The following is a 21,686-nucleotide window of genomic DNA, read 5'->3' as shown; positions in this document are numbered from 1 at the left end:
CAATTGTAATTAGCAAGAAGGGAGGTAGGCCAGGCAGGAGGGGGTTGAGGGGGGAGCAGACATGCGTAGCCAAGCAGGAGCTGCAGACGAGTCCACGCTGCCTGCGCACAGGTAGATGTCCTCGGTCTTCACCCGGCCATTTTATTTATTTCTATTTATCGAGCTGCAGTGTGTCCACAGCTCGAGTCAAGTGGGAGGATTTCAAGTTTTCTGGTTCATATGCCGGTGTGTGTTTGTATCAGTGAGGTTGCTTTCACTTTGTGTGTGTGTGTGTGTGTGTGTGTGTGTGTGTGTGTGTGTGTGTGTGTGTGGGTGTGTGTGGGTGTGTGTGTGTGTGTGTGTTTATTGTGCTGAACTGATGTGTGTGCGTGCAAGTCTGCTTTTGTCTTTTTTTCGTGTGTGTGTCTGAGTTTCCTGGTGCCTCTGTGGGTGCATATTTCTTTATACATCAGATGTGTGCCATGTGTTGGCTGCTCACCTGTGTGTGTGCTATGTGTGTATGTGTGCGTGTGTGTGTGTGAGAGAGAGCGGAGATAGTGTGTGAGGTGAGGTGGGGTGGAGAGGTGGTGTGTGTCGTGTCACCGCGCTTCTCTCTGCCTTCATGTGGACTTGTTGGATTTGCAGCTGACTAACTTATCAGCCGGCCTTATTTTCCTCCCTAAGGGAGGCACTTAACATTCACAGGCTCTACCTTTCTGTAGCAGCCACAGATAGTTCTGAGCTGCTGGGAAGAGAGCTGCATGTGTGTGTGAGAGAGTGTGTGTGTGAGAGAGGATCTGTTGGTCTGCATCTGCGTGCTTACATCTCACAGGTGTGTTTGTGTGTCCACCTGGATGCCTGTCTTTTTCCATGTGTGTATATCGGTATGTGTGTGTGTGTGTGTTCAGCGGCCATCTCCCCAGCTCTTATTTGGTGCTTGGGCAGGTCCATTGAGCGATGGTCGGGCGTGCGCGTAATTGCTGATTTGGTTGGCCAGTCGATGACAGAGAGAGAGAGAGAGAGAGAGAGAGATGCACTATGAGTCCTGAGATACACCTGCCCTGACACACACAGACACACACACACTCACACACACACACACACACACACACACACACACACACACACACACACAGCCCTTCCCTCTATCTCTACCTCTACCTCTCAGTCGACCCAGATAGTGTCTGTTCAGGTCAATGTGTGCTACAGCTAACTGGCTAACAATGCTAGCAGTTCCTGTTTATGGTAATTAGCATAAAAAGTTTCTAAAATATTGCCAGTCCAGTTGCAGCACATGTGAATCATTTTAAACATTGATAGAAATAAATGTTAAGAATAGTCTGTCTTATGACGTAAACAATTCTATTTTAATGAGAGTTAAAAGCACGAGATGATCAGTCAGCTGCTTGCGTAACATGTGACTCATGATTTTTATTCCACGTTTGTATTGCTGACTTCAGCTGCAAGACACTCAGACACATGAGACAGCGGATGAGAGGAAGAGGAGTGCTTTGAGGTGGAAAGAGGAGTCAGGAGGAGAGGATTCCTCTGAAATCCACTCTGAAGCTGATATTCTGCTAAACAACAAAATCCTCTTAAGTTTTTTTGTTGATTTTATTTAAGCTAGAAGAGTTATTTGGGTGTAGCGACAAAATACAAATTACAGAATTAAAGAAAAATATAGATGTTGCAGGGAAAGAAAAGGAAAATGTAGAGGAAAATACTCCAGAGAAAGTGTGTTAGCCTGCATGATTACAGCTGCAGTTATAATCTTTAATTATTTTGTTTAATTTGCTGTATAACAATGTCATGATTACTCAATAATTTTCTTTCGTTATTTTGCTGTATCGAGATTTTAATTGAGGATATACAGAGATGCATTGATATATACAGTTGCCTCTGTAGAAAACCAACAGTTCAGCAAGAAAGTGGTAAAATCCCACTAAGAGACAGCAAATGATAATAGAAATACAGTAATTGGCAACATATTAACACCACAGAGGTCATGACTTTAACTTGCTCTACATCTCTACATCATCAAAGCCTTTGAGTGTCACGGTGAGGATCAAAGGAGAAAAGATGTACATGCAGTGATTTAGTAATAGTCGATTTTTACCCAACACTGTGATGTTAAAAAAGTTTTCAGAGTTTGATTAAATGAGCAGGTGTTGCAGAATTAAACAGTTGGGGGAAGGGTGGAGGCTGTCGGACCGGTGTTGATGTTGTTTGTGAGCATGCTCAGTGATAACCACCTCCTTGTACCTTCTTGGTGTGATGCCAGGCGGGAAAATGCCATCTGTATGCCATACTCTCATCTCCCTGCCACAAAATTGATCCACTATGCCCCCTTTATCTGCTTACCGATTCACACCTATGTATGCACACACACAAAACTGTGTCTTGGCTCCCTGCGAGGGCCTCTGTGTGTGTGTGTGTGTGTGTGTGTGTGTGTGTCTGTCTGTCTGTGTGTGTGTGTGTGTGTGAGTGCATGTGCGTGTGTGTGTGTGTGCGTGCGTGTGTGTGTGTGTGTTTTAAAGTGGACGCCCTCTCGTCATCTAAAAGGGATTTATGCATAGCCGGGTCCCAGAGTTTTTCCTGTTACGGTTTGATATGATAAGCTTTTTTATATGTTTAAAATCAATATGTAATCCTATGCAGGAGCTTATCCTTCTCCACACCCCCGACACACACACAAACACACACACGCACACACACACTTCCCATTTGTAAATCTATTTGGGCTTTGTAACACATCGGGGCGGCGCGCTACAGACCCTGATTGATTAGGTGCACTATGGAATCCTATCACATGGGCGACTTTTGATGATGTTGCCAACTCTTTCAGGGTTGCAAGTTGACTGGAACCGCTGATAACAAGTAGCTTCGTTCCACGAGTTTGTCGGACTTGAGTTTTGGAGAATTTAGAAGATTATTTACTTGCATTGAGCTTGTTTGTGCTGCTTTTTAGGCCGTTCTTCAGTCAGGTTACAAGATGAAGTGTGTCCTTACTTTAGGTGGACATATTCTCATCAGTCAGCAGAAGGTGTGACTTTGTGTGTTTTCCACAGGATGTTGGAACAAGTGCCTCCTGTAGTGTGGCTAACATGATATTATATGCAGGTTGTTGGCCCATATGGTGAAACAGGTGTTCAAATCATGCATTTTAGTTTAGATTCATGGTTCTGGAGCATCGACTGCTGTCTAATCTGCCTGTCTGCCAGTGTCTCGCTAACTTTTTCAAAGTTTTAAGAGTCACACTGTCTCCTAAAAGGCATATGAATCATTTTGTGAGTCCGGAGCATGAGTAACCAAGAGAGTTGCATGTTTAAGTTGGTGTCTGTAAACTAAACCTAGAGTAAGGCTGGCAGTATTCTGTGTGTTGCTTACAGTCAACAAGTCTGCCAGTGTTTCCCTCTCTGCACCTCTCAAGTTCATTGGTCCCTACTGAAGACTTGAATCTTTCAAGTCCAGTCACAGATAGTCGTGGAAAGTGGTCAGTAATCTACTAAAACAGCTGCTCACTGTAGTTTGTGGCAAATGTGACACATTGTGCATTTTGGGGACAGTTTTCAGACGTATACAGATTTGGTGCTCTGAGTATTTGCAGCAGTAGGACGGTGTGTGAAGGATTGAGTCAAAACTTTACAGGTTTTGTTGACAGAGAAACATAGAATATCACCAGACTTATCCTTTAAATGCTTGCTGTCGCCACATACATATATATAATGTCATCTTTATTCGAGGGAAGTTTTGAACACCTTTTTCCTTTTCCTGCTTACCGTTGAGATAATTTGTGTTTATCCGCCATTTTTCCCGGCCTGTCGACTTTCTTCTTGTCTGGTGACACTTTTTGTCTCTTGATTCCACTTGGATCTGGGCCAAAACCAGCTTTTGGAGGCCTTTTTGCACGGGAACAAGAGGTAGAGAGGACGAGAAAAACAGCAACATAGAAATGAAGGAGAATAAGTTTATAGATGGCGATCGAGAACGTCGTCTGTCTGCATGCGGATCCTCTGATGTCACATCGTTGGACGGTGTGTGAGACAGACAGACAGACAGACAGACAGATGCCTGTAAGACAGCCTCTCCCTGCTTTGAGAGAACGGAGCTTTGGACCAGTTTGCTGTCTTGAATAAATTTAGCTCTGGAGAGACCGGGCGGGGAGGGGTTCATGGGGATTTGAACCAGCGCATTCTTGTGTGCCTTGTGCAGACTCACATGGTTACCGTTGGCGTGCACGACGAGGGTTATCTGAATACGCACCCACCATGTGAGTTGTACACACTCCTCCAAGTCTTTAACCTCTCTCTCTCTCTCTCTCTCTCTCTCTCATGGGGGAGGCGGAGTTTACGTGCAGGGGGGTTTGCTGAGTGGCTGCAGGGTGTTTTGTTTGTTCCTGGGTGTCTGGTTACCCAGCCTGCCCTGCTCTGGTGTTGCCTGGTCACGTCTCTCATCGGCTCTCTTTATTGTTTACCTTCCTAATGAGGGGGGCGGGACTCTGCGACATGTGATTGACAGCAGTGTGCTCCCCCCCTTCGCCGCTGCCGCCACCCCTCCCCGTGTCAACCAGGACTTTGGCTTTTTGGCTGAGATGTGCTCTGAAGCAGAAGGAGGGCAGTTTTTTTTTTTTTTTTTTACATACCTCTCTGTGTTTTTGTGGGACGTTCTTTTTTCCCCTCTTCCTGAACCCTCCTCTGGTGGGCCGGCCTTGTCCAGAGAGGATTGTGGGAGTTACGGCAGATATGGATGCACACATTCCTGTCTCACAATTATCTAAAGATGATGACTCACATGATGACTCATCTGTTTTTCTTTTTCTACACTTGACACAGTTTGTCCTGATTCCTCCGTGTCCTGAACCACCTCCTGTTTTTAAAGAAATTAAACAAAAACACCCCACAGATGCAGGTTTGGACGTATTTGCCAGTTATGAAGTTATTTGTCGACTCCCGCACAAAGCGAGGGGAGAGTAAATTTGCTTCCCCGAGGAAAAAAAGAAGGAGGGAGGGAGAGAGGAAGAGGAGAAAGTAGAGAGCCAAATATTGGGACTGTGTTCATTTCGCTCTGTGGTCGACTTCAAAGGGACGAGTGGGGCCAATGAAGAGAGCGCAGACCTTTCAGGACAAACACACTGGGCCCAGCGTGACACACACACACACACACACACACACACACACACACACACACTCAGCCTGACTGCCGCAATTTGACTCAATGAGGGGGGGATATTTATTTTTAATAAAGCCACACTTATTTTAGGACTGACATTTTACAACATCCCTTTTATTCTCGAATCAATAGGCGGTTAAATATTGATAGAGGGGTGAAGTTGCCTACGCGCCACAGAAGTTGTTCTCGTCTCAGCTGTGTTTGAATCCTCTCCGGGATGGAGCGGATTTTTTTTCTTTCTTTTTTTTTTAACATGAAACGATGGAGGGTTTTTCAGGGCGACACGTTCCCACACTGAGCTGAGGAGTTCCTGCTTCTTTTAGCTGCGTGGAGAGACGGTTTGTCAGCTCAGTTTGGTGCCCTATAGCTGTGAAGTTGGATGAAATTTAGTCTAATTAATGCCTGTTAAGTCGATGCTGGATTGTGGTTGAATTTGTACAAAAAGGAAAACAAGTCAAGTTAATGACATCATTCTTACAGCTGTGTTCAGGATCTGTGGGTGAGGGGGGGGCTGCTGCCCCGGTGTTGGGTGAATGTGGAGCCAAGGGCGCCAGGCGGATATTTGAGCCCCAGGGGGAGTGAGTGCTCTCCTGTGGGCATCCCCCCTCCCCTCCAGGGAGAGGCTGAGGGGATTTGGATCGGGGGTCCCACCTGGACCCTGTGGGGCCCTGTGGGGCCCCTTCCTGCAAAGACGCTGGAGAACGGAGAGGATAGTGAGGGGCTCACCTGTTTGTTTGTTTATTTAGCTGAGGAACAAACTGTTTGGCTGCGAGGTGACTTTTAAATGTTTGTATTTATTCAGTTTCTGGACCGTGAAGACTGAACCAGCTCGTTTTTAATCTTTAACAAGTGGAAACAAACAGAACTTCACACAATAACCTCAAAATCTGACGCAAAACTGCAATAGTTGTTGGTTAAAGTAAATTCTTTTTTTTTTTTTTCATGTTATTTGAAAACCTTAGCAACCATGAGGATGCAACTGAACACAAATATTTCTACTTTTGACATTTCTTGTAAAACCACATGAATCACCGTTAAATTCTGAGTCGTCTCTCCAGAAATTCTTCTTTAAAATTAAATGGAGGACATTATATGAGCCGCCTCTTCCTTGGGACTGTGACTCTTCACATATCTCTGTGTGCATCATGAGGCTGAACCTTCAGATGTGTTTGCTCTGGTCAACACATCGTCACTGTGCACACACACACACACGCACACACACACAACCTGACCTGTGTGTGTTTACATGTCATATCTACAAACTCATCCATATGTGGAACTGGTCTGGGGTCCATCTCCATGCAGTCCAGCAGTTAAAGACAAACCACACTGACACAACCTGTCCCTCATGTTGAAGCTGTGCGGTCCTGAATGTGACTCAGAGGAGCCAGTAAGACAATTGTAGTTTCATTAGAAGTTCTCAGGAGGAACGTTTCTCCTCCGAGAGGCCACGAGGTGACACAGGTGTTCATCAGTCTGTCTCATTCAGTCACAAGTTCCCGGCAGGACGAGAACATAAAGCTTTTCATCCAGAGGACACAGTGTCTCGAGGTTGTTGGAATAGAAACAGTTTGTCCTCGGCGTCTCCTGCTCTGACGAAGTTTGTTCCTGTGCTGTCTTTGCAGACTGGCAGAAGACCGAGGCCCAGAAGAGACGAGAGCAGCTGCTGCTGGATGAACTGGTCATACTGGTCAACAAACGGGACGCGCTGGTCAGAGACCTGGATGCCCAGGAGAAACAGTAAGTTACCCACAAATCCTCCAAAACCAGACACAGGACAAGTCTCAGTCTAGAAACAGAAACACACTTCAGACCCACAGAGTTCAGTCTGGGAATATCCGACCCTCTTTGGTGAGTGTGTGAGAGAGCGTCTGCTGCCTATCTTTAAATTTGCCCCCAGAAAGCGTCGACGAAGTGCAAACACGTTGCAGGTTTGTTGCGTTCCAGCCGGCCTGCGGTCGTCCTGCATGCACGGCTGCAGCGGCAGCACACCTGCATGGGCGGCATCCCTTCCAGATTGGCGGCGACGTCCGCCGACGGGGTGCCAGGCGGGTGAAAGGTCGGAGCTCGGCCCCTGGCGCTAGGCCACTCCGCGGGCGGTGTGGCCACGGTTGCCGTGGCACCGAATGTGTTACCTGCGTGCACACCCCCGCCTCCGCCTCCTCCCCGCCTCCCCCAGACACATCTGACCTTTTGCCCTTTGCCCTCCGCAGGGCCGAGGAGGAGGACGAGCACCTGGAGAGGACGCTGGAGCAGAACAAAGGAAAGATGGCCAAGAAAGAGGAGAAGTGTGTGCTTCAATGATCGTCACGTCAGAAAAACACAACCAACAAATGTAGCCGATAAAAGAAATGTATCATTACTATTATTAATATTCTTATTATTTGATAGTGGCTTTCCTAGAGACATTTCAGTTATTGGAATCCCGATGTGGTCGTTGTTTTGGTCAGATTAACCCGCAGAGGCTGAATTCAGAGGCCCTGCGATGCCTTTGCACCAACTTTATACTGACTCGAACTGTCCCACTTACACGCAGTGTTTTTTATTTGAATTCTCCTTTGCTTTACCAAGAACGGTACTTGTATGTAATATAAATTAAGTATGAGACGAAGAGCCTGTCAGACGGTGTGATATTTGCATGTGATGATGCGGCAGCGCAGCCTCCTCTGTCTGAATGTGGAGACCAGTAGGTTTGAGGTACAGCACAACTGGGTTTAATGGTGGGAATTTTTTTTTTTTTTTTTTTTTGTCGTCATGCTGAGAAGATGATGACAGGGTTGATGTTTCAGTTGGACTTTTAAAAGGAAAAAAAGAGTTGTTATAATATCAGTCTTTTCAAGCTACTTCATTACTTGACTGTGTATCTTTTAATTATTTCACTTTAAAGTTTTTACTTGTAAAATATCTTACAGGGGGGAACGCATTACTGTTCATAAATCTTGCATAAATCTTAACTTTCCTATTGCTTTTTTTATTGTCTTGGCTTGAAAGCAGTTTACCAAAAGAAAGATTTAAAAAAAAAATCTCATGTTGTATATTTTCATCACTGCTCTGACCAATAGCTTCCAAAATCCTCCTTTTTTGTCAGGATTCATGCAGTCAAAAACAAAAAAAATATATATATTATTTATTGCCGTTTGTCCTTTGAAGCTGCTTGTAAGTGATTCTGCCATCACGTTTCATTTCATGTGCGTTTTGCTCAACAACTTTTGGTTTGTATTTATTGTATTCTGAAGAAGAGAAAAATGCTTCCACGTGCATCGCGTAGAGCTCCACATCTGGTGCAGTTGTCCTTTACGTGTTGAACATTTATCTGTTTATTTATTCCAGTGTCATAACCCAAGTCTTCAATAATAAAGTCCTTATGATTTCATACTCCACAGAAGGCAGCGTGTGGCGTGTTTTTAACCCCGTGCAAAAAAGCGCAGATATTTTAAAGCTGCACGTGTTTGATCTACAAGCGTTTAAAAAACACGTTTTTTATAATTGTTTTCTGATTCTAAAGATGGCTTTTAATGGAATCGGTGCTTACAATGTCTGTTTTGTTTTGTTTTTGTTTTTAATAATTGCACAAATACTTTTAAAACTTGTAATCCCAATACTTCCCTTCAGTTTGTCCATTTTACCCCCAGCCCCACATGATCCGGACCGTATTCCTGCTTTTTGTTTCTTTCTTTTCACATAAGCAAGTTATTGAAATGCATGCACGCCTTTGGCAGCGCTGCACGTAAGTGGCCCCTATCACTGCATCCACCGGCGAGCGTCGCGTTTAGTGATGCTTATTATGCGGCGCTCTGTTCAATTCCCCCGCGACTTGTGCGTGTTTATAAATTAAAATTGGCGTTCGGGTTTTTTTTTTTTTTTTTTTTGTTTGAGGTCGGTGCTGAGCAGGTTCCTCCGAGGAAGATTAGAGAAATCACTTTGTACCGAGCAGATGTTTTTTCTCTCTCTCTCTCTCTCTCTGGGCCGCTTCTGTGCGCGCCGGAGACGGGGGCCAGAGCTGGAGAGGCTCGGTCACCCGCAGCCAGATGGAGGGGGAAAGAAAAACTGGAAGGCCGGAAAAACTATCAATATTCATTTTTCAGACATCGAGAAAATAATTCATCTCCTTAAAATGGCCATTTTTTTAACTTTAGACTGTGAGTTTTCTGAACGCATCCTGGTGTCAAACTGAAATAAAGAGTGAAAACTGCAGTAAGAGTCGCGATGAACAGAGTGTCTGCGCTTCAACCCTCCACACCATCCCTGCAGGCAGCCTCCCATCCCCGATTAAAGCAGGAAAATGGGTTGTGACAGCAGACGTCCTCCCCGGCCTTTCTAATACTTTCAAATTAATTTGCTGATTCGTTTCTTCTCAGCTTGGGACCGACCGTACGTGTACGTTACGCACTTTACGTCCCCCGAGGCGCTTTGTTTTAGTTTGTATCGTAGCGCGTTTATCACGGGGGTCTGTGATCTGGAGAAAAAAGAGCCAAAGCGGTGAAGGACGTTTTGCTCGGTGCCGTCAGAGGGCTGCATGTGGCTGTGTGTGTGTGTGTGTGAGAGAGAGAGAGAGAGAGAGAGAGAATGTGTGTGTGTGTGTGTGTGTGTGTGTAGACAACCTTAAAATTATTCACAACACCTGTCACTTCTACATGGATATAAACTTGATATATATATTTCAATATTTTCTGTATTGGTTTTAAAGCTGCTTGATTTTATCCTGGCAGAAATGTTAATGCGTAAAAGTCAAGTTTTACTCCTGAATTTGACTAAAAGTTTTATGCCTCTTTCTCTTAATATCAGTTTAAAATTCACCAAAGTTATTTCCCTCACCTTCAGTCAGTCCGGGTTTGGTGGAAACTACTCGAAGGCCTGATGGGAGAAATGACTTCAGGTGATGAATCTAATATTTCAACATTTTTCTGCATGTTTTTAGTGATAGAGAGAGAATAAAACGGCGGAAACAGACCCGTCTTACCTCCGCAGCATCGCTCGCGTTTCTTTCATGTTCCAGCTGAAGCAGAAGGAGAGAAAAACGTTTGGAGTCAGTTCCCTATTTTTCAGTGAATAAGAGCGACGCGCTGCGTAAAAAGCGGCGGTGCCTCGGCGCTGCTGTGCAGCTGAGGATCCTTCAGCTGAATGGATTATCTCCTGAGCTTTGATGTCTCCTGGCCTCACCTCACAGGTGCTGAGCGCCGCTCGGCCCTCTGCATTACTTCCTTTCCCCGCCGCCGTCCAAAAACCTGCACCTGAGGGAGCCCGGGTCTCTGCGTGCAGCGCCGGGGCTCCTACAGCACTGTGTTTTATGCATCATCGTTTTAATAAGCACCGACAACATCCCCGCAGATCCCCGCTTCCAATCCTGCCGGCTGAAGGGACAAAACTTTTCCCCCTCCTCTCCTCGCCGCCTAATCCCAGGCTTTACCAGCTCAGCATTAAGAAAATTCAACTGCAATTTGGGATTAGACAAAATACTCTTATTACAAAAGGTTGGTGCAACTTGATAACTTGATACTTGTTCAGGGGTTTATCTCGGGGTCTTATTCACATCGAGAGAGGAGAAAAAACAAGAAATGTAGGGGAAATGTCAGAATAGCCCGACTCTTTTGTGTTGTGAGGGCCATATTTGTTGAATGGCCTTTTTGCATAATTTAACGGAGCCTGTGTGAGTGTGTGTGTGTGTGTCTATCTATGTGTGTGTGCAGAGGACAGGAGGGGTGATGGTATTTCGGTCAGACCCTCAACGGGCCCTCTGACTGCTCGGACTTAAGATGTGGTGGAAATAAAAAGGTGCGTAAAAGTGTTTGACCTCCAGTCAGCAGTCAGGGAACACAAACCCACCAATTCACTAAAAAAAAACAAGAAACTGAGAAAAGCGTCACTTTGTGTTCACCACCTCACTTCATTCATGTGTTTGATCGCATTCGCTGTCACCATCGGTCTGATTTTTACGTTTCATCTTGGCCTTTGTGCGTAAAAACGTGGATAGATTCACTCGTGAAGGTGCGTTCAGGTGCCCTTATCCTCCCGTGTGCTCCCGCCTGTAAAAAGCAGCATCACTACAGGCCTCCACACACAACCTCCAATGTTACTTTGTTCCCCCCCTTTTTTTTTTTTTTTTTTGGTCCGCGGACTATTGATGTCTAAGTTTCTCTGTCAAAGCGCTCTCGTGGATGACTTTTAAGTCCCATCGGCCTCCACTTTGATACTCCCCCTCCTCGCGCGCGCGCACTCACACACACACAAACACTCACACTTAAAAATGTAATTTCCATCCCTGCAGCCTCTCTCTCTCTTTCTCTCTGAACATTAGCTCGCTTTCAGATCAGGCCTCATTTACAGAAGTTGGTGTTTTTTGCCGAGATCCACAAAGGGGAGCCGAACCGAGCCGTGCCACGCTGCACCTCCACGACCCTCACTGACACACAGGCCAGGAGAAGAAAACGCGGTTTGTTTTGCGTGTGATGGGTTAAAAACACAATAAAAACGTGGACGTAAAGTGCAGGATTTGATTCAGTGACCGCAGCTTCTGGTGCTGATTTTTCTTCTGTGGATTCTTCTTTTTCCTCCGCGCTGAGTTTGAGGTCCATCCCTATTAAACTTTACGTCAACCATCCTCAAATGTAATTCTAAATGGGGATTAGACCTCATTAATATTCATGAGACTGGTGTGTGTGTGTGTGTGCGTGTGTGTGGAGAGAGAGAAAGAGAGAGAGAGAGAGAGGAGGGGGTGTATCACAATAAAATCAAAATGGATGAATTTAACTTCTTTCCTCCCGTTTTATTTCTGAGAGGAATTAACAGGAATATTAATAACAAGCTGCTGACGCTTTGCGGCCTTCAGGAAATTTGTGTTTTGCAGCGTTGATAAACTAAAACGCAGCTTTTTCTGTCAAACTAAACACCTCGGAAACATTTTAAGCCTCAAAAGAACATTTTTCTTCCTTTTGCAATACCAACGATCATGAATTTTATTTCATTTAACAGCTGATTTAATGTTTTGGAGAAAATAAAACGACATTTTAAGGTGTCGTGCAATTCAAAGAAGAAGAAAACCGGCAGATATTTAGAGTTTAATTTTAGATGGAGGAAGATTTTTTCACAGGACTAGTTCAGGTAGTCGCTTCCAGATTCTTCTTCTTGTGGGTTGCATGCAAATAATAATAATAAAAAAAATCTCTTTCTATAAAATGCGAATATCTGCAGCAGAGCCTGACGCTCTCTGTAGCGCTTCCTCCTGCGGGCCTGTGAAACATTTCCATCTTTTAAAACCTCTCTTTGGTTCGTCCGGTCTCGGGACCGGGACCGAGAGGAGGGGGTAAGTGGGAGTGGGCTCTCACGGCTGCCTCTGCGCGCCTATAGGCCTCCCTCGCCGTCCGTCATTCCGGGGACGCGCTCCGATTGGCTGCAGGAGGCGGATCCGCAGGTGTCCTGAGCTCATAGAGGCGCAGGGCGGAGAGAAGGTGATCAATCTCCATCCGTCTCCATTAGAAATCACCTTAACACTCTGACAGACAACGACAAGCCCCCTGAAAGCAAATGAGTTTGATTTATTTGGCTGTAAAAACACCCGGAACCGCACCGAGGACGCGGTGACGCCCGTCCGCTGCCGCCTGCGTGTTTCTCCGTGATGCTGCTCGGTTTGCACGCTGTTGTTTGTTTTTGAGAAAGTCTGCCGCTCTTTGAGTTTTGTGCCCTGCAGACTTCCTACCGCTGGATAATTTTACTGCTGCTCGCCTCTTGTGGCCCGAGAACTCGGGAGACGGGAAGGAGAAAACCAAGGTAGTGTTTGCTCTGATCTCTCCGCTCACTTCATGTTCATTCTTGTAGTTTGTGCGCATTTTCACTCCCAGCTGCAGGAGTCTGCAGCATTAACAAGAAGCCGAAGTGTAAAAGCGACAGAAAAGTCACTTTTCACGCATTTTAAAAACGCCTTTTAGGTTAAATTGTGACATGTGGCGCTGTGCAGGATTTCAGTTTGCACCGCTGCACGTTTGCGTTTTTTTCTGCGGGTATATCAATTAATCCGCACCGAGGAGGAGGAAGACTCGAGCTGGATAAATTGAGTCAACTTCCTCCGGAGTAGATAATTTTCATATTTCTCCAATTCATTCCTGCGAGTTTTTTGAGAGCAATTGGCCATTAAAACGTTTGAACCTCTTAGCAGATAATTGGAGAGGCGTGTTTTGGTTTTTGTTAATTTATTTTGCTGATAAGAGCCCTTCTGAAACGCTCTCTCCCCGGAGGTCTAATCTAAATTCTAATTGAGTTCATTTGCACCGAGATCTCGCCTTTTCACTCCGGCCTGGCAGGGCTGGAAATGCGGTTTAAAAAGCCGCTGGAATCCACGTTCGGTCGGTTCAGGTTTGGTTTGGTCAGTCAGGAGCTCATTGATAAAATAATCTCCCCCCTCAGACGCACTAATTTAATTCACACGCGTTAAACCCGTCTTCGGTTGGAATAATTATTCACTGAGGGCTAAAAATCAAACTTTCTCATCAGTCTGCAAAAATAGTTTTTACGCTTTCAAACGTCCTTCAGGATTATTTTCTCAATGTAAATGCAGGTTAGTTTCATGGAAGGTAAAGACGCTGCTGAGTGCTGAATCAGTGGATTAAGATATATATATATTTTTTTTACCTCGCTAAATGTGATCTTTAATTCAGTCAGAGAAACAAACAGAAGTGTTTGATATCCTTTAATTTAACAGGCTACATAACCGTCAGAACCACAGAAAGTGATTAAAATTGTAGTTAAAGTTTACAGAAAATATAATTTTATAATTAATCTTATAATCTGGAAACCAAGAGGTGAAGAAAAAAATGACTTTTTTAAAATGAAGTTTGTTTTTTGTTTCTTGAGCGTTAAAATAAAAATGAAAATTCTTTGACAATAAAAGACCAGAGTTAATTTATGCAACAAATAATAGAACTGACTAATAACTAATAGAGCTAAGATCTTCAGATCTTCTCTAAAGAGAATAATATAACTTGAGTTCCGGGCAAACTGGTTTATGTAGTGACTTTTATTCAGTTGTGGATTCGGTTCTTTCAGGATCAGGACTGAGGACCCGCAGGAGTCTCGCTGTGGTCGAAAGTTTGACGACCCGAAACAAACAGAATGAGCGACTAACAGAAAGATTTCAGACAACCGCAGCTGTGATTTTTATAGATTATCAAACCACATCCATAATCCACCTTTTTACATGTGTGTGAGTGTGAGGCCTTCACGCACACACACACACACACACACATACACACACAGCGCACACACTGATTTTGCAGGAGGCTGCAAATTAGTATTATTATTATTTTAAGAAATAAATTCGACACAGCTGCAATAAAACAAGAGACAGGAAAATAAAAAACCTGCGTTTCTCTTTTGAAACATTTAAATATACATTTCTCACTTTGCTTCTTGGCTTCACGAGCGACAAAAGTTTTGAAGAAAAAAATAATTTTACAAGGTCGCACTGAACCCCTCAGTCTGCAGCAGGTCACTGAAACATTAATAGGAAAAGAGGATTTAGATCAACGTTGTTCTGCTGTAAAAACCGTAAAGTTCACATGGTTTCACGCAGTTTCTGGCTTTAGAAAATGCAGCATCGTATGTACTGATCAATAAAAAATGTGTTCAGCATCATCCAATATGTTACCAGACACATAAACACAGAAATACTTTCAGGGATGATTTATTGAGGGAAAAACTCACAGGATCTTTGTCACAAAATGTAACTTCAGCTTCAGTTTTCCAGTTTTCAGTTCATGTCTGTCCGCTCGGAATAAAACCACATTTGTGATGAAAAGCTGTAACATCATGCTGTTTTTTATTCCTCTGCAGAGCTGCAGCGGCTGTTCGCAGCCGTTTGACCCCAGTTGTCCCCTCACCAAACCCAAATTTTCAATAATTCACGGCTTTCCATCCTGCTGCCTTGAAATAACTACCATCTGATTTCTTACAGACTTGTGTAATGATGCGTCTCTATTTCTAAGTATTTCTGCGCAGTTTTAAAACATCAAAAATTAGCAGGAATTTCTATCCGTTTAATTGAAACAAATTAAAAAGAGACAAAAGCTCGTTGGTAGTTAGTGTTGTAAATTCAATGCACTTATTAGGTTCTTTCTCTTTGACAGTAGTCGTATTTTGTAAATGTTTCCGGGTGCGGGCCTGTTTCAGGTGATAGTCGGCTCCCTGCTAAGGCGCACAGAGACTTCTGCAACGAAACCTCGCTGTGATTTTCTCTTTTTCTGGAAAGTTTCTCATGATTTCTCCTCCATCCCGTGTGTACGTGTGCAGTGACTTGGATCGGCCCCCTGTCCCGTCAAGCTGCAGCATCGGGGGAAACCGAACCACTGGCCTGAGCTAGGTGGAGCAGTGACCGCCTGTAGCATGATGTCCTACCTCAAACAGCCCCCCTACGGCGTCAACGGCCTGGGGCTCAGCGGCGCTGCCATGGACCTGCTGCACCCTTCAGTGGGCTATCCAGGTAGGAGCCCGACACATACACACAAATACACACACACACCTTTTAAAGAGGAGTGCACCGAGAAGACCAAGCTGCACCCTCAACACAGAGGTAAACAGTGATGAAGGTCAAAAACCTCAAACTACCCAAAAAATTGAAAGATAATTCAGATTTTCTTAATATTTTATCTAGTAATAATAATAATAATGTGTGTTTGGGCTTTCTTGAAGAAAATGAGTTTTAAAAAGTTTACAAGACAATAGAAAATTTCTACCATCAATAAAAGTGTATTGTTTTAAACCAGTTTAAGAATAATGCGGATCCTGTACTGTCATTATAAAGTAAATAATGCACAGGACAGAGAGCATAAAGGGATTTACACTGCCTGTCATTCAGGAGCAGTGAGTTTTTATTCCAGTTATATACGGAAACAGTGAGTAGGGCACTGTGCTGTTTATCAAAGGAAAGAAAAGGTTAAAGATAAATTGGTTTTATTTCTCTACCTCTGTAAATTCATTCAGTGCAACAGTTCAGTGTTCACACACAAAACTAAACTTTTTTTTCGTTTAAATCATGACAAACTAATTTAGAAAACGACTTTCACATAACTTTGAACAACAGACGTGTTGAAGAAAAGAAATAAAATTTTTTTATTGTTCTCTGAAGTGATTTTATTATTATTTTCCACCTTTGTAACGTTTCCCTACACGGATCTGTTCTCAGCATAATGTCCTGATGGGTTTCACAGTTTCATTAACGCTGCTCCGTGTCTTCTCCGTGTCTCCTCCGTGTCTCCTCCGTGTCCGCAGCGACGCCCCGGAAGCAGCGGCGGGAGCGGACAACCTTCACACGCTCTCAGCTCGACGTCCTGGAGGCTCTGTTCGCCAAAACCCGGTACCCGGACATTTTCATGCGGGAGGAGGTGGCGCTGAAAATCAACCTGCCGGAGTCCAGAGTCCAGGTGAGGAAGGAGGCATTTTGCGGTGCACTTCCTGTGGAAAAGCTGCCTGGACCACGTTTAACTCTGCACAGACATGAAGCCAGGACGATAAATCCTGCTGTTAGCTAACGTCAGACAGGTGATACATTTACATGCAGGTGCTTTGAAAAGGCAGGATTTCCCCTGCTGGAGTCAGTGTCGCCATTCATTAAAACTGAAGACTGTGACTGTAAAAAATCAGCTACTAGAGGCCCGAAAATGTCTACAAGTGGTCAGGACAGGATTTCAAGTGAAAGGCCGAAACTCACATTAAGAAAACTTTTTTTGGTGCTAAAAGCTTGTGTTAAAAGTAATTATGCTAATTATTAATTTAAAAAGTGTGCTCATTGAGCTTTTTCTTTACTTTGTCGTTGTTTGAGAGCACAAATCTGTTTTTAAAAACGGATAGTTTTCGGTCATTTAATGGAAACGGACCGTTAATGACGTCATTGTGTTTTTAAAATTAATGTTAGCTAGCTAGCTAACTAGCTAGCCGGCTATAAATGGCTTTGGACGTCCAACATTGTCGACAAATCCTATTAAGTTAAAAAAATGTTTGGAGGATTTATACCAGGAAAATGTCACTAAAAATCCACTTTGTCATGTAAGGTAGGAGGAGGATGACATAATTCACCTGTGAGGAAAATAATGGTAGCAGGATGGGATCGTTTGACAACAGTTAGCTCGGTGATTCAAGCGGATAAAAAAGAGGATAATCACGAACGTTTGGATCGAGTTTGATTGATAATGGTGAGATTATGACAGAAATTAAAACCCTGTAGACTGTTGTTAGTTAAAGTAGCTAAGTGTAAATGTTATTACCATTAAACAGGTGAGGAGGGGCAGATGAATGGTGATGGTTGCCTTCAGGTGTCGTGGTTATTTGTAATCTCCTGTCTTCTGGTTAATTTGGCCTCCTCCAGTCACTCAGACCTCACTGGTTCACCACTTTATTACATGCAGGAATCCAACAGACAAAACAAACAAAATGACATTTCAGACATCTTCCAGCTGAATCATCTCTTTATTTCATTAACAACCTAACTGTAGGCTGTGTAATCTGATCTGAAATGTAGGATCTAGAATGAAGAGGTCAGGAGTACGCCAGCAAACACCCCACAAGCAACTCACCGGTGTAACTACAATGTTGAACAAATACTACTCTTGAAAGGCATTAGGGGAAAACCAAGGCCAGCCTCTCTCACACACAATTTGAGTTATTCTCAGAATGTGTGTGTGAAACAAAATGCTCTACATGATCCTACCCTCTCGGTGCTCTAGAGTTACCCTACTGTGTGGTGAAACCCAATAGCCTGTTATCTTAGAGCCGTCTACCAGGTATGAAATTAGACCCCTGGCTGGTCCGAGCCAAGGGGCCGGGGTGGAAATGAACCTTGATAGCTAATAACCCCCAATTTTCCTCCATAATGTACTCCCAGCGTGGCCTGGGAGGATCTTTTTTGTGTGAAATGCTGAGGTTGTTTGTATGTATGGTTGCTAACTCCTGGCTGGTGTCCTCGGTTGTAGGTGTGGTTCAAGAACCGGAGGGCCAAGTGTCGCCAGCAGCAGCAGAGCGGCAGCAGTGCCAAAGCCAGGCCGCCCAAGAAGAAGTCTTCTCCGGCGCGGGAGAGCACCGGCTCCGAGAGCAGCGGCCAGTTCACGCCTCCTGCCGTCTCCAGCACGGGCTCTTCCTCGTCTTCATCCTCCTCCACCAATCACACGGGCCCGGTGGCGCTCAGCAGCACCTCTACCTCCATCAGCACAGTCTCCTCCATCTGGAGCCCCGCCATCTCCCCCGGAAATGCTCCTCCTCCCGCCGTGGCCCCGCTCCCTGAGCCCGGACCCCCTTCCAACGCCTCTTGTATGCAGCGTTCAATGTCAGGCTCCGCCGCCGCCGCCACCTCCTACCCCATGTCCTACAACCAGACGCCGGGCTACGGCCAGGGCTACCCCACCCCATCCAGCTCTTACTTCAGCGGCGTGGACTGCGGCTCCTACCTGGCCCCCATGCACTCCCACCACCACCCCCACCAGCTCAGCCCCATGACGGCCTCCTCCATGTCAGGCCACCCGCACCACCACATCAGCCAGTCGTCGGGCCACCACCACCATCACCACCACCACCAGGCCTACGGCGGCTCCAGCCTGGCCTTCAACTCCTCCGACTGCCTGGATTACAAAGAGCAGACTGCAGCCTCCTCGTGGAAGCTCAACTTTAACACCACAGACTGCTTGGACTACAAGGACCAGGCCTCCTGGAGGTTCCAAGTCTTGTGATCAGGCTTTTTTTTTTTTTCCCTTCCCTCCCTGCTCGTCTGCTCCCTCTTCTTTCATTTTCCAGATTAGCATATTGCTTGTTTTTAAAGACAAAAAGAGTTTATGAACCATAAGAAGACAAGACAGCAGCAGGAATGCTCGGCAGTCGGACTTTGTTTTTCCTCCCCCTCGTCCTCCACGTCTTTTAGAAATTGAAAAAAGAAGAAGAAGAAGAAGAAACAGTCCCTCAAGTCGTGTGAAAAGAAAACATCAGGAGCGGCTTCCTGACGATGAAGAGTGGGCTGTTCAGACGCCCCTTCCTGGATGACCTTAAGAAAACCAAACTGTTTTTCAAAACAGCAACAAAAACAAAAAAAATCATTTCAACCAAACTCCTTTGACCACCAGCTCTCTGGATGGGAGGAATATTTTCCCCTCTGGTGCACTGACAGGAACTGCCTGCGGTGCCCCTCTTTACCTCCAACCCAATCAAATCCTGTATAGTTTTTATTTCGGAAATTTGTTATTTTAGGATGACAGAGATTTTTAGTCAGCTACATCGAGCAGCTGAAATATGTAAATATGTATTTGGGTCAGTTACAGTGACCATGTTTAGTTGGTGTTTTTCCGAATTTGAAATTGTTTATTACCACTTTGGGAGAAAAAAAAAAAAAGAAGAAAAAACCTGTATGTAAATCTTTCCAAATATTCCAAAGAGAACAAATTGGCCATAAAGTTCAGCTTTTATAGACATTGTTTTACTCAGAAAAAAAATATGTTTTGGCAATTTGAAATGTCTTGGAAAACTCTCTAAATCCAAAACATAGACGCAGAACTATTCTGGGCGTTTGTCCAGGTGACGGTTAGTTTTCCGGATATTATTATTCTAGCCTCTACATTTTCAAAGCAGACCTCCTCTCTTGGGCATTGTCGTGATATTGGACATGTTTGAACCGCAGCACTTGGCTTGATATTGGAGTCAGAGCATTTTTATTATTTTTGGAGAGGAAATGTGGATTTATAGCTCCAAAATGACAGTGAGATGTTGAATGTATCTTTAAGGCGACCACCCTTACATACATGTTCATCCAATAAAGATCCGTTAAGTCATATTTATTTCCCACAGTGGATTCTGTCTCTGTTTGATTCCCAACAGGGAGTCAAGTTGGGTTTTTTGTTTTTTTTTTTAGATGCATGTACACCAGCAAATTACAAACTCAAGATGCCTGTTCTCTCTCTCATTTGAATTAGTCATACTTTTATTCAAAAGCTTGTTGATTTTGTTTTTTCCTAATTATAACGGGGTAAATGCAAATTAGTCCATAATTAATACGAGCCGTGAACGCGTGTAGGCCCGCATTTCCATTTTAGAGAGCAGCCGGTTTAATCCTCTCAGTCTCCGTCTTTAAATTGAAACACTAACATCTCCCCTTGCTTTAGGGAGACCGAGTGTCTTTTTAAACTGCGGCGTTAAAAAGCCCTAAATATTGAGCCGGGAGACATTTGATCGAGGCGTAATTGAATGCAGCGCTGTAATGGCGTGATAATTACTCCTGCGCCCTGAGTTGGTTTCTCCAAAATAACCTGCAGGAATTTCACCGCCTCTGATGCAGTAATTACGTAGGTGGGGCCAGGTTAGGGGGTCAGATGTAAGTGTGTGTGTGTGTGTGTGTGTGTGTGTGTGTGTTATGCCTGCGAGCATAAACGCATTATAAAAAGGGGGGGTTGGTTTAAAAAAAAATATCCTATCCGTCAGTTCCCTGGCAAGGTTGTTTTGGACGAGCTTGTTTTTAACCCGTGAAGGCCGCACAGAGAGCAGAGGAGGCGATGGAAGCAAAAACTGATCCCACGAAATTAACTGCGCCAATAAAACTGCGTCCTTGTGCAAAGAAATCACCCGCAAAACGAGCAGGTTGTGCGCACCTTTCCGCGTGTTGTTTTAATTAAGAGGTTTTTCTAATCATTTCGAATAAGCAAAATAACCAGAAAATAGACTGTGGGAGTTTTTCTCGAGGCCTTTTTATTGTCCGGTCATTAAAATGTTCTAATGAGGGCTGCAATGACGATTTTCATTAAAAGTTTATCTTCTGATTAGTTTCTCGACTGTGGCCGATGTGACCTCTTTATGTTGCTGTTTTTCATTTAGTCCAAAACCCTCAAATCTTCAGTTTTATCGCAGAAGACAAAGGAAAAGCAGTAAATCCTGCAAATATTTGCCTTTTTTGTTTGAAACGACAAACTATTAATTATGAAAAACTAGTTTAATTTTAGTTCTATAATTTTGAGCCCACAAACATATTTCTGCTTTATAAAATTATCTGATGATTTATTTATTTAGCCTTTATTCAGGCTTGTTAAATACTAACTATAGTTTTTGTTCTTCGAGCTCCTTAAATATTCAGATTAATAATCCGAGACGGCAGAATCGCTTTTAATGCCGACAGCTCATCAGAGAAACATGGAAACTTTTGTGGAGGGAAAGAAAAACGGAGCTTATATGATTACAGTTTTGTCTGTTTTTTTCCGTTTTACATCTAAAATGATACGATGTGAGAATGGAAAGTCTGAGACGTCGTTTTTTGATATGATTAAAGGGTCACAAGCTTGGAATGTTCGGCAGCATCGTCTTGATCCCGTCGATAATCCCTCCCATCAACCTGATCAGCCTGATCGATACATATTGCAGGTGTCTCCCTGGCTGTGCGGAGCATGCTTTAGCTGCAGCCCGCCGTCTGTTGTCTCTCTCTCTCTCTCTCTCTCTTTATGTAAATTAAGCTCGCAGCAGCTGAATAAATATCTGCCGACCAGCACATTAAACATGTTTGCGCCAAGACGCGCAAACAGCGCAGCGAGCGT

At 44.3% G+C, this 21,686-nt stretch overlaps 2 protein-coding genes across 5 annotated transcripts in view; both read left to right on the top strand.

Annotated features, from left to right (window-relative positions):
- Positions 1–8,525, top strand: part of ehbp1 (EH domain binding protein 1) — a 147,346-nt gene extending 138,821 nt beyond the window's left edge. For all 4 annotated transcript variants that reach the window (XM_041947114.1, XM_041947113.1, XM_041947112.1 and 1 more), the window contains 2 exons: positions 6,774–6,888; positions 7,362–8,525. In XM_041947114.1, coding sequence (XP_041803048.1) covers positions 6,774–6,888; positions 7,362–7,452 — 206 coding nt within the window. In that variant the 3' untranslated portion in view covers positions 7,453–8,525. The remainder of the gene's footprint in view (positions 1–6,773; positions 6,889–7,361) is intronic.
- Positions 8,526–12,653: 4,128 nt separating this feature from the next.
- On the top strand, positions 12,654–18,851 carry otx1 (orthodenticle homeobox 1). The gene is made up of 4 exons (XM_041947740.1): positions 12,654–12,912; positions 15,427–15,616; positions 16,405–16,556; positions 18,102–18,851. The coding sequence occupies exons 2-4, from the start codon at positions 15,520–15,522 to the stop codon at positions 18,849–18,851; spliced, it is 999 nt and encodes a 332-aa protein (XP_041803674.1). The 5' UTR covers positions 12,654–12,912; positions 15,427–15,519.
- The last annotated feature ends 2,835 nt before the right edge of the window (positions 18,852–21,686 follow it).

This window comes from Chelmon rostratus, chromosome 11 (assembly GCF_017976325.1).
Source record: "Chelmon rostratus isolate fCheRos1 chromosome 11, fCheRos1.pri, whole genome shotgun sequence".
Lineage (NCBI taxonomy): Eukaryota > Metazoa > Chordata > Actinopteri > Chaetodontiformes > Chaetodontidae > Chelmon > Chelmon rostratus.
This window is presented reverse-complemented; position numbering and strand designations above follow the sequence as displayed.

What these genes read in the sequence shown, in the direction of transcription:
- otx1 (XM_041947740.1), top strand. Translation starts at nt 15,520, where the DNA reads ATGATGTCCTACCTCAAACAGCCCCCCTACGGCGTCAACGGCCTGGGG. An exon ending in CCCTTCAGTGGGCTATCCAG is followed by an intron (nt 15,617 to 16,404) that starts GTAGGAGCCCGA and finishes CCGTGTCCGCAG; the next exon opens with CGACGCCCCGGAAGCAGCGG. An exon ending in TGCCGGAGTCCAGAGTCCAG is followed by an intron (nt 16,557 to 18,101) that starts GTGAGGAAGGAG and finishes CCTCGGTTGTAG; the next exon opens with GTGTGGTTCAAGAACCGGAG.